The following is a 12,351-nucleotide window of genomic DNA, read 5'->3' on the forward strand; positions in this document are numbered from 1 at the left end:
GTAGTGTATGGGGGGGATTGTAGTGTATGGGGGAGGGAGGGGATTGTAGTGTATGGAGGGGAGGGGATTGTAGTGTATGGGGGGATTGAACGATAAATGTCAGGTTGGAGATTGGTGTGGGGGAGGGGAGATGTGAGGGTGGGAAATCAGAGAGGAGGGGGGAGGGGAGCTCATCACACACACAGAACAGTGGATCATCCAATAGGAAAAGACCCCCAAATCCACCACCACCTCCCCTCCCGGGAAAATTGCTGTCACGGGCGAACCAATGGTAGTGGAGACCCCAAAATTGTACCGCAGGTGGCCAAGACGCTCCCCCTACAGCTGATAAAAATTTGGGCTTTCGGGGATGAAAGGGCACGGAGCAGTGACCCCGAGAACCGGGCCACCCCCCGCCATAGACTCCAATGTTAAACCTGGTCACCTCGCGGTTAGGTCACGGTCCCTTTGGGGAGGGGATTGTAGTGTATGAGGGGGGGAGGGGATTGTAGTGTATGGGGAAGGGAGGGGATTGTAGTGTATGAGGAAGGAAGGGGATTGTAGTGTATAGGGGAGGGAGGGGATTGTAGTGTATGGGGAGAGGGGATTGTAGTGTATGGAGGAGGGAGGGGATTGTAGTGTATGGGGGGCGGAGGGGATTGTAGTGTATGGGGGGGAGATTATAGTGTATGGGGGAGGGGTTCTACAGTGTATGGGGGAGGGGTTCTACAGTGTATGGGGGAGGGAGGGGATTGAAGCGTGAGGGGGGAGAGGGAGAGGATTGTAGCATGGGGGGAGGGGATTGTAGTGGGGGAAGGAGGGAGGGGATTGTAGTGTATGGGGAGGGGATTGTAGTGTATGTGGAAGGGAGGGGATTGTAGTGTACGGGGGGAGGGGATTGTAGTGTATGGGGGAGGGAGGGGATTGTAGTGTATGGGGGGGATGGAGGGTATTGTAGTGTATGGGGGAGGGAGGGGATTGTAGTGTATGGGGGGACGGAGGGGATTGTAGTGTATAGGGGGGGAGATTATAGTGTATGGGGGAGGGGTTCTACAGTGTATGGGGGAGGGAGGGGATTGAAGCGTGGGGGGGGAGGGAGTGGATTGTAGCCTGGGGGGAGGGAGGGGATTGTAGTGTGTTGGGGGGAGGGGATTGTAGTGTATTGGGGAAGGGAGGGGATTGTAGTGTATTGGGAGGGGATTGTAGTGTATGGGGAAGGGAGGGGATTGTAGTATGGGGGGAGGGAGGGGATTGTAGTGGGGGGAGGGAGGGGATTGTAGTGTGGAAGGGAGGGAGGGGATTGTAGTGTATGGGGCCGAGGGAGGGGATTGTAGTGTATGGGGGGAGATTAAAGTGTATGGGGGAGGGGTTCTACAGTGTATGGAGGAGGGAGGGGATTGAAGCGTAGGGGGGAGGGAGGGGATTGTAGCATGAGGGGAGGGAGGGGATTGTAGTGGGGGAGGGAGGGTATTGTAGTGTATGGGGAAGGGAGGGGATTGTAGTGTAGGGAGAGGGAGGGGATTGCAGTGTGGAAGGGAGGGAGGGGATTGTAGTGTATGGGGCCGAGGGAGGGGATTGCAGTGTATGGGGGGAGGGGATTGTAGTGTATGGGGGGACGGAGGGGATTTTAGTGTATGGGGGGGTATTATAGTGTATGGGGGAGGGGTTCTACAGTGTATGGGGGAGGGGCTCTACAGTGTATGGGGAGGGGGAGGATTGTAGCGTGGGGGGGAGGGAGGGGATTGTAGTGGGGGGAGGGAGGGGATTGTAGTGTGTTGGGGAAGGGAGGGGATTGTAGTGTATGGGGAGGGGATTGTAGTGTGTTGGGGAAGGGAGGGGATTGTAGTGTATCGGGGAGGGAGAGGATTGTAGTGTGGGGGGGAGGGAGAGGATTGTAGTGTATGGGGGGGAGGGAGGAGATTGTAGTGTATGGGGGAGGGAGGGGATTGTAGTGTGGGGGGGAGGGAGAGGATTGTAGTGTATGGGGGAGGGAGGGGATTGTAGTGTATGGGGGGACGGAGGGGATTGTAGTGTATGGGGGGGATTATAGTGTATGGGGGAGGGGTTCTACAGTGTACGGGGGAGGGGTTCTACAGTGTATGGGGGAGAGAGGGGATTGAAGCGTGAGGGGGAGGGAGGGGATTGTAGTGGGGGGAGGGAGGGGATTGTAGTGTATGGGGAGGGGATTGTAGTGTATGGGGAAGGGAGGGGATTGGAGTGTGGGGGAGGGAGGGAGGGAGAGGATTGTAGTGTGGGGGGAGGGAGGGGATTGTAGTGTGGGAGGGGTAGAGGGGATTGTAGTGTGTGGGGGGAGGGGATTGTAGTGTATGGGGGAGGGAGGGGATTGTAGTGTATGGGGGAGGGAGGGGATGGTATTGAATGGAGGGGAGGGGATTGTAGTGTATGGGGGGGATTGAACGATAAATATCGGGTTGGAGATTGGTGTGGGGGAGGGGAGATGTGAGGGCAGGAAATCAGAGAGGAGGGGGGAGGGGAGCTCCTGACACACACAGAACAGTGGATCATCCAATAGGAAAAGACACCCAAATACATCACCACCTCCCCTCCCGGGAAAATTGCTGTCACGGGCGAACCAAAGGTGCTGGAGACCCCAAAATTGTACCACAGGTGGCCAAGACACTCCCCTACAGCTGAGAAAAATTTCGGGGATGAAAGGGCGCGGAGCAGTGACCCCGAGAACCGGGCTGTGACCTAACCGCGAGGTGACCAGGTTTAACATTGGAGTCTATGGCGGGTAAGCCCGGTTCTCGGGGTCACTGTTCCGCGCCCTTTCATCCCCGAACCCCGAAATTTTTCCCAGCTATAGAGGAGTGTCTTGGCCACCTGCGGTACAATTGTGGTTCGCCCGTGACAGCAATTTTCCCGCGGCGGTGTTCTCTGCGTCCCAACGGCTGTTCGTTCAGCACATGCGCAGTAGCTAATTTCCACGGACACAGGGAAAAGCAGGGAAAGCGGACGCAGGGACACATGCGTTTTATTAATATAGATAATAAATGATAACAATACAGTGCAGTAATGCAGCAGTTCACCACTGCACTAACAAGGAAAAGGAGCACATCATTTAACAATCCACACATTCTGCTTTGGAATTAAAAAAAAAAAAAAAGTATCATCATCCAGATCAAAAACTATAAAACCGCTTGGCTGCAGGTGGCATCTATCCCAACAGGGTGTGTGGACTTGATGTGACGGGTCTGTTATATTTTAAATTTTATTTATTACTCTCACATCATGGAGTGCACATCAAGTTATTATCAGACCGTTAGATTTAATCTTTTGTAGAAAATTCCAATGTATCCCATCCATCTTGGTTTTGTTCAGTATTAGCAGCTGTATTATAATTATCAACCTCATCTTAATCTAAACTAACCCCATTGTAGTGGGGGAAGGAGGGAGGGGATTGTAGTGTGTTGGGGGGGGGAGGGGATTGTAGTGTATGGGGAGGGGATTGTAGTGTATGTGGAAGGGAGGGGATTGTAGTGTAATCAGTGCTAAAAATATGCACTGTTACTGTAAAAATTACACTGGCAGGGAAGGGGTCAACTTTATTAGAGATCAAGGGGTTAAGTGTGTCCCTAGGGGCTTGCTTCTAACTGTAAAGGGGCGTGGCTTTTGATGTAACCACAGTGAAATACGATCCTACATAGCAGGATCATATGATCTCTGCAGTAACACCAGGGAGAATGACAGGCGTCTTTGTTTACATTAGCCGTCTGCCTTTCTCCCTCTCCAGCGGGAGATCGCGAGTGGCTGGTGGACATCAGAGCCGCCGGTCACTCGCGCGGGGATGGCAGTGAACGAGCGGAGGCAAGAGCGTGCCTCCGGCGGCGCGCGCTCGCCCCCTATTGGCTCGCGGGTGAGTGACGTACCCATACGTCGCTTTGCCCAGGGGGGGGCTGACCATCGCAGTATATGTACTTGCGGCGGTCGGCAAGTGATTAATATGTGTTATTCTATACATTGTGCACTTTTTTCAATTTAACCTTAATTTTACTATTCTGTTTGTGAACAGATTAAAAATAACTGTGATCGCATTGTTTATCATTAGATTAATTACCCCGCACATATTGTTATGATATATGTGTAGTCATGTCATGGGTGACCTTGCCAGATATCACCAATGTCTCGTCCTAGTACATTCCTTTCATGAGAAAGAGAAAAGGGAGGGGGGGGGGGGGTCTCATCTGCACAGAGCTAACATGTCACACACAGGATGTAGAACTAAGAGTTCCAGCAGGAAACGCAAGAAAATTGCGGATACATACGCAATGGGACAAACCATAGCAAACCAGTGTGAACCCACTTAAAAGCACAAAGGACTAAGTACTACCATAGGCTGATGACACAATTCTAAACACTTTGGCTGCAGTTTTAACAGCTAAAGCTGGAGGAAAAGGTTGTAAAAGAGGGGGAGGGGGAAAAGAAAGAAGGCAGGGGGAGGAGTCCAGTCACTGAGCTCACATATGGATGGTCCCTGGAGGCGTGTCACTCACACATATCCTGTTCATGTTGTATCTGTCAGCTGCTGTGTATAAATCCCTGCCCACAAGGATCCTTCACTTTACTGCATGGACTTCACAGAGTGTGGGCGGGCACAGAGGGAGAGGGGCGGGAGAAAGCAGAGCCAATCCAGCCTCTCTCCTCTTCCATTTGTCCAGGGGGACTGTGCTCTTTGACACTGTAATAATCACACTAAGCCAACACAGATGCAGCCAGCCACCCCTACATTTACAAACAGCTTCTCCTGTCCCATAGACGTTTATGGACAGGAGAAATCAGGCTCATACTGCTGGCTGGGTGGGCCTATCTTAAGGGAGGGGCCTGGTGCTGCAGTTCCAATAGCCTCTATGTTAATCCGGCCCTGACTGTACCCATTTCCTCCTCTGCCCCTCTATTTTACCCCAATACCCCCCTCTCTCCCTCTATTATTCCCCAACCCATCCTCTGTCCCTGTATTATACCCCAATTCCCCTTCTGTCCCTCTATTATACCCCTCCCCCCCATCCCTCTATTATACCCCAATCTCTTTTTTGTCCCTCTATAATACTCCATTCCCCCCTCTGTCCCTCTATTGTACCCCAATTGCTCTTCTGTCCATCTACTGTACCCCATTCCCTCCTCCCTCTATTATACCCCAATGTCCGCTCTGTCCCTCGAATAAACCCCAATCCCTCCTCAATTATACCCCGATCCCCCCTCTGTCTATCTATTGTAGCCCAATCCCCCTCTGTCCTCTTTTACACCCCATTCCCCTCTCTGTCCCTCTAATATACCCCAATCCCCCTCTGCCTCTCTATTATTCCCCACTCCCCCTCTCTGTCCCTCTATTACACCCCAACCCCTCCTCTGTCCCTTTGTTATACCCCAATCCCCTCTCTGTCCCTCTATTATACCCCAATTCTCCCTCTGTCCTCTTTTATACCCTAATCCCCCTCTTCCCTTATATTATACCCCGATCCCCCATCTGTCTCTCTATTATACCCCAATCCCTCATCCATCTGTGTACTATACCCCAATACCCCCTCTGTCCCTTTATTATACCCCAATCCCCCCTCTGTCCTCTATTATACCCCAATCTCTTCTTTGTCCCTCTATAATACTCCATTTCTCCCCGTGTTCCTCTATTGTACCCCAATCCTTTCATTGTCCCTCTATTGTACCCCAATTGCTCTTCTGTCCATCTACTGTACCCCATTCCCTCCTCAGTCCCTCTAATATACCCCAATTTCTGCTCCATCCCTCTATTAAACCCCAATCTCTCCTCAATCACTCAACTATACCCCAATCCCCCCTCTGTCTCTCTATTGTAGCCCAACCCCCCCTGTCCTCTTTTACACCCCAATCCCCCCTCTGTCCCTCTATTATACCCCAATCCTCTCTCTGTCCCTGTTATACCCCAATCCCCCTCTGCCTCTCTATTACTGTATTCCCCAATCCCCACTCTGTCCCTCTATTACACCCCAATCCCCCCTCTGTCCTTTTGTTATACCCCAATTCTCCCTCTGTCCTCTATGATACCCAACCCCCTTATATTATACCCCAACCCTCCCTCTTTCCCTCTATTATGCCCCAATCCTCCTCCATCCATGTGTTATACCCCAATACCCCCTCTGTACCTCTAATATACCCCAATCCCCCCTCTGTCCTCTATTATACCCTAATCTCTTCTTTGCCCCTCTATAATACTCCATTCCCACCTCCCTCTATTATACCCCAATCCCCCCTCTGTCCCCTATTTTACCCCAATCTCTCCTCCATCCGTGTATTATACTCCATTCCCCCCTCTGTTCTCTATTATACCCCAATCCCCTTTGCCTCTCTCTTATTCCCCATCCCTCCTTTGTCCCTCTTTTACACCCCAATCCCCCCTCTGTCCCTCTATTCTACCCCAATCCCCCTGTGCCGCTCTATTAAACCCCAATCCCCCCTGTGACCCTTTGTTATACCCCAATCCCCCCTCTGACCAACTTATACCCCAATCCTCCCTCTGTCCCTCTATTATACCCAAATCCCTTCTCCATCCGTGTATTATACCCCAATACCTCCTGTGTCCCTCTATTATACCCCAATCTCCCCTCTGTCCTCTATTTTGCTTTAATCCCTCCTCCATCCCTCTATTATAGCCCAGTCCTCCCTCTGTCCCTTTATTATACCCCAATTCCCCCTCTGTCTTCTATTATACCCCAATGTCTTCTCCGTCCCTCTATTATACCCAAATCCCTCCTCTGTCCCTGTAACATTTCTATACAGTAGATTTTGTCAATGAAGAGATGACGCTTAGGACGCTATTATTTTTTATTAACAAATCGATGGCAACACCTTTATGTTTCTGTCTTGTCACTCAGAGTTTCATAAATAAAATGACAAAATAACAAAAATATAACAAAAAGAAACAAAAGAACATGAGAACTGCAACAGCTTCCAGCAATCCTCGTTCCATCCAATCTTGAGTAATCACTGCAGCAGCTGCATTCTTCCAGCTATAAAGCAAGCAAATGTAGAATATTCCGGTTGCGGCATCTGTTAGGTTTCCAGCATTCCGCCCACCGTGCTGCAAGCTCACCACCATAATTGTCTATTATGTGTTCCCGCGCTCTGCGAGCCACTTAACTCTCCAGGAATGCCAATCTTTTGGCAACATTTTCCTCACCGTATTTTTTCACTAGCCGTGCTCGCAGCTTTGGTTTGTTCTTCTTTAAGTCCTCGTCATCTGTGGGCTCCCAGATAGGATAGCCGTCAGGACGCAGACCGGTACGCAGGAAGTGCTTGGTGCTTCCCACCTCTCCACTGTTGAAGAAGAGGCACTGCGTGGTCCGGTAGACGTCCAGGTTGAACTCCCTCATGATCTCTATTAGATCTTCATTGAGACCCTCAGCTTCCGAGGCCTCAGATTTGGGCAAAGTTTCATACTCAGATTTTGGCACAGTCTGTGATTCACTGTCCTTGTAGAAGGTCTTAGGTTTGGGCCAAGTTTTATACATCTGTGACTCACCATCCACGTCAGAGGCCTTCGCTTTAGGCAGAGTTGCGTCCAGCTCTGACTCATCACCCATGTTAAAAACCTGGACCACAACAAGGTCTTGCTGGCTCCCTGCCAGAGATGGCATATGAGCACATTGGTACTCCTCAATATGCCAGACACCCTGTGTTTTGGAGGCCTCATTGTCAAAATCTTTAATTGAGATGACATCCTGCTGGTTGCCCATCAGTGCCGACACATAGGTTCGTGGGTGGTTTTCAATCTGCCAGCCATCTTCTGAATTAAAGACCAAAGGGTTGGGTAGAGATTCTTTCAAATGCATCTCAGTGTCTGCATTGGAGGCCTCAGGTTTGAAAGGAGTTTCATCCAACTGTGACTCACTGTCCGTGTCAGAACTTTCAATCACAACAACTTCCGGGCTATCCACCCTAGCTGACACATAAGTCCATAGGTGGTCTTCTAGCTGCTGGACCCGCTCCATGTCGGAGGCCTCAGGTTTGGGTGGATTATCATACAACTGTGGGAGACAAAAAAATATTTGTATGAACAGACAGCCAACAGGAGACAAATGTTCTATGAAAAAGGCAGTGACTCTTCTAGGGTGGAGCCATTGGAGATCTTAGTAGCTGTGAGTGGCTACAGCTACTTCTCTTCTCATTGGTGGGAGTGGGCACCGACACCCACTGTCAACCTTTGATTGTACAGCAAGGCAGGCACTGATGCAGCATGTCCACCAATCACTGTACAGCAGGACAGGCACTAATACAGGATGCCCACCTATGATCATACAACAGGACGGGCACATACACAGCATATCCAACAAAGATTGTACAGCAGGGTGGGCAGTGACACAGCATGTCCACCAATGATTGTAAAGCAGGGTGGGCAGTGACACAGAATGTCCACCAATGATTGTACAGCAGGGTGGGCAGAGACAGACTGTGTCCACCAATCACTGTACAGAACTGTGGGCACTGACGCTACATGCCCAACAATGATTGTACAACAGGGTGGGCACTGACACAGCATATCCACCAATGATTGTACAACAGGGCAGGCACTGACACAGCATATCCACCAATGATTGTACAACAGGGCAGGCACTGACACAGCATATCCACCAATGATTGTACAACAGGGTGGGCACTGACACAGCATATTCACCAATGATTGTACAGCAGGGTAAACACTGACACAGCATATCCACCTATGATTGTACAACAGGGTGGGCACTGACACAGCATATTCACCAATGATTGTACAGCAGGGTAAACACTGACACAGCATATCCACCTATGATTGTACAACAGGGTGGGCACTGACACAGCATATCCACCAATGATTGTACAACAGGGTGGGCACTGACACAGCATATCCACCAATGATTGTACAACAGGGTGGGCACTGACACAGCATATCCACCAATGATTGTACAACAGGGTGGGCACTGACACAGCATATCCACCAATGATTGTACAACAGGGCAGGCACTGACACAGCGTATCCACCAATGATTGTACAACAGGATAGGCACTGACTGGAGATGTAAAACTTCTGGAAATTTTGAAGCCATTAGGAAAAAAAAAAATGTTCCTGTTTTTTTCTGGAAAAAAATTGATATTTTCAGAAATTAAAAAAAAAAAAAAATTCAGTGTGGAATACTTTTACAAATTTAAAGAGATTTTGTTACTATTGTATGCATTATAGTTGAAATACAAATGCAGCTTGTTTAGTAAATAAACTAAACTTGATTTTTTAAATATGTAATGATCCAGAAGCAGCAGTGTTTCTGGAATGAGAACTCTGGAGGGAAAAGTTCCTCCCACTTTCATTCTAATCCCCATCATTTCATTCCATAAAGTACTTTTAATGTCTTTAGGGCACCTCTGGCATGCCAGGATGTTATTTGTCACACTTGTAGCATTTGGAAAAGAATATTTCTTCTCACAATATTTGCAATTTGCAGCTTTGTTCTCAGCAGAAATTGCTCTTTGGAAAAGTTTCTAACTCTAGATGTTGTTTTCACCATTTTACTGAGAGGAGGAAAAGAAAAAACAAATTTACTGAGCAGACTATAGGGAAATGTTATGTTGTGATGGTGGAGAACATTATTAGGACTCATTTAAAGGTTATAAAGATAAACTAATTTGTCAGACAAACCTTACCTGTTAATTAGGGCCAGAGAGGACAGACACTATCATTTACTGTATCCCAACAATCACCTAACTGTAGTAGGTAGACGATGAAGCCCACAAGCAAACTAAACTGGAGCCTTTGCCCTGCAGTGCCCCCTAGTGAAAGAAATGCATATTTCTCTTGTTCTTGTTTGAGAACTGCATTAAGAAGTACAGTGTTACTTGAATTGTATTCCAGGATTTGCTTGCCTTTAGTTGAGAGAACTTGCAAGAAAACTCTGAAGACGTCACCGGAAGTGACGAAACGCGTCAGTTTGGACCGCATAACATCATCACGCTACCCTAAGTTGGAACGCAAGCCGGAAGTCTGCCGTTTTTCTGCGAGGAGGACGTGCGGCCCGCACCGCTGACCACCAGGGATAGTGTGCTTTGTATTTTAAACCTATTTTAACCCGAAGAATGGGTAAATAAACAAATTTAAAGACGTTATCACGCTATTTGGAGCCTTTCTTCTCCCCATATATTGCCTTTACTACTACTGGTATTTGGAGCCCAGGGAAACCTGCAGGACCGTACAGAGGGGAAAGTCATCTTTGCCGAGAGGGCAACCTTAAGCCTGAATGGTCTTAGTGTCGTATGACACATAAGACCCGCTTTGTCTGGTAAGTGACCCACCTTATTCACAATTTGAACCAGCCATTGATATTCTGAACTTTCTATCCAGAGCATTTGCACCTTCTTTGAATAATTATTTATTGAGGACATCCATTGCCTGAAGTATATCACCAGTGATTGATGGACTTTTTTATAACAATTTGTCCCCTTTTATAGACCGTGTTGTTTGATGTTATTATATAATACAGTCATTAGTTTACCTAGCACACGATCCATCGCTATGCCTTTTCGAATATTTATGTATGGTATTTTGGTTGCCATCAAATGTTATTTATAGAGTCACACGGGCACTTTAGTAAAATACTGGTAATTTAAATCCTAGGAATACTGTAAAATTTAGCAAGCGCTGTATTTGGCCTTTTTTAAAAAAGACCAATTTTTTGACAACTCAATATTGAACCCTACGGACTAAGACTGCGATGCCATTAACCGCTTCAGCCCCGCCCACCGCAGTTCTACTGCGGCAGGCAGGCGCTCCTGGGCAAAGTGACGTAGTACTACGTCCCTCACTCAGGAGACTGTAGGGGGGCAAGCGCGCGCCGCTGGCGTTAGCTGGGGAGCCAGCTCGTGTGGCCAGCGGCTCTGATGGCTGCCGGCCACTCGCAATCTCCCGCAGCAGAGAGAGAAGGACGGCGGCTGATGTAAACACAGCCGTCTGTTATTCTCCCTGAAGTGATCACAGAGGCTATGCGATCCAACTATATAGGATCGCATGTCTCTGTGATTACTTCACAAGCCACGCCCCTCCACAGTTAGAATCACGCCCCTAGGGACACATTTAACCCCTTGATCACCAGTACAGTTAACCCCTTCCCTGCCAGTGTCATTATTACAGTAACAGTACATATTTATAGCACTGACTACTGTAGTAATGTCACTGGTACCCCCAAAAGTGTCAAAAATGTCAGTTGGGGGTCCGATCTGTCCGCCGCAATGTTGCAGTCCCGTAAAAAAAAAAAATCGCAGATCGCCTCCATTACTAGTAAAAAAAAACAATAAAAATGACAGAAATCTTTCCCTTTGTTAGTAAACGCAATAACTTTTGCACAAACCAATCAAAATACGCTTATTGCGATTTTTTTTACCAAAAATATGTAGTAGAAAACAAATTGGCCTAAAATGTTAAAAAATTTTGATTTTTACATTTTTTTTTGAGAATTTCATATAAAAAAATGTGAAAAATATTATTTTTTCAAAATTGTCCCTCTTTTTTTGTTTATAGCGCAAAAAATAAAAATTGCACAGGTGATCAAATACCACCAAAAGAAAGCTCTGTTTGTGAGAAAAAAAGGACGTCAATTTCGTTTGGGTACAGCGTCGCACGACCGCGCAATTGTCCGTTAAATTCACGCAGTGCCGAATCGCAAAATAGGGCCTGGTCTTTGAGCAGCCAAATCCTCCGGGGCTAAAGTGGATAAAGTTCATGTGCGTGTAAAGGCAGGCGTCCCAATACTTTTGGTCATTTAGTATAGAATACAGAAATTTACAATCACACTGAACACTCAGCCTACCTCAAAGCCCAAGGCTTTGATCTCAAATATCTGCCAATCTTCTGAGTCATCCGGGTCTTCCCCCTCCAGAGAGTGCTGAGGGGACGACATCCTGACCTGGGGGGGGACGGCACAGAGGGGAAATACAATTATACAGAGCCTCCATCACCACTGCATACAGAACTGCCTGAGCTCCCTAGGTGGGGGAAATAATTGTGACTTGAATTACATGTTGATGATGATGAAGAGATGAAGTATATTTAATGGATAAGAAACTTGGTTTTCTGTCTATGTCCCACTGGGGAAATTCCCTTTCATTTCCTGTCAAGGAGACCCAACAGGAAGTAAAGACGTAATCTCACCAAAGGGAGGAAAATCCCTTCTTCCTTGTCACTGGAACAGGAGGATTTCCTTTCTATTCTTATACTGGTTACAACTCAGCATTTTTGATTTCCCATCACTTGCTGTCTCGGGGACACCCGGACAAATGTTGAGGTTGCATCTCCCCAGTGGGGACACAGCTGTAAATACCCTCTCCCTATATTTAGACCCCTAAGTCTGTCCCTCTGCA

General features: G+C 47.9%; 1 protein-coding gene across 1 annotated transcript; it reads right to left on the bottom strand.

Moving 5' to 3' along the window:
* Positions 1 to 7,106: 7,106 nt before the first annotated feature.
* Positions 7,107 to 11,891, bottom strand: LOC309562130 (uncharacterized protein; the record flags this gene model as incomplete). Its single annotated transcript, XM_082266258.1, has 2 exons — positions 7,107 to 7,997; positions 11,802 to 11,891. 2 exons carry the CDS (start codon positions 11,889 to 11,891, stop codon positions 7,107 to 7,109), a joined length of 981 nt encoding a protein of 326 aa, XP_082122384.1.
* Between the last annotated feature and the right edge of the window lie 460 nt (positions 11,892 to 12,351).

This window comes from Pelophylax lessonae (assembly GCF_965119305.1).
Source record: "Pelophylax lessonae genome assembly, chromosome: 8".
Lineage (NCBI taxonomy): Eukaryota > Metazoa > Chordata > Amphibia > Anura > Ranidae > Pelophylax > Pelophylax lessonae.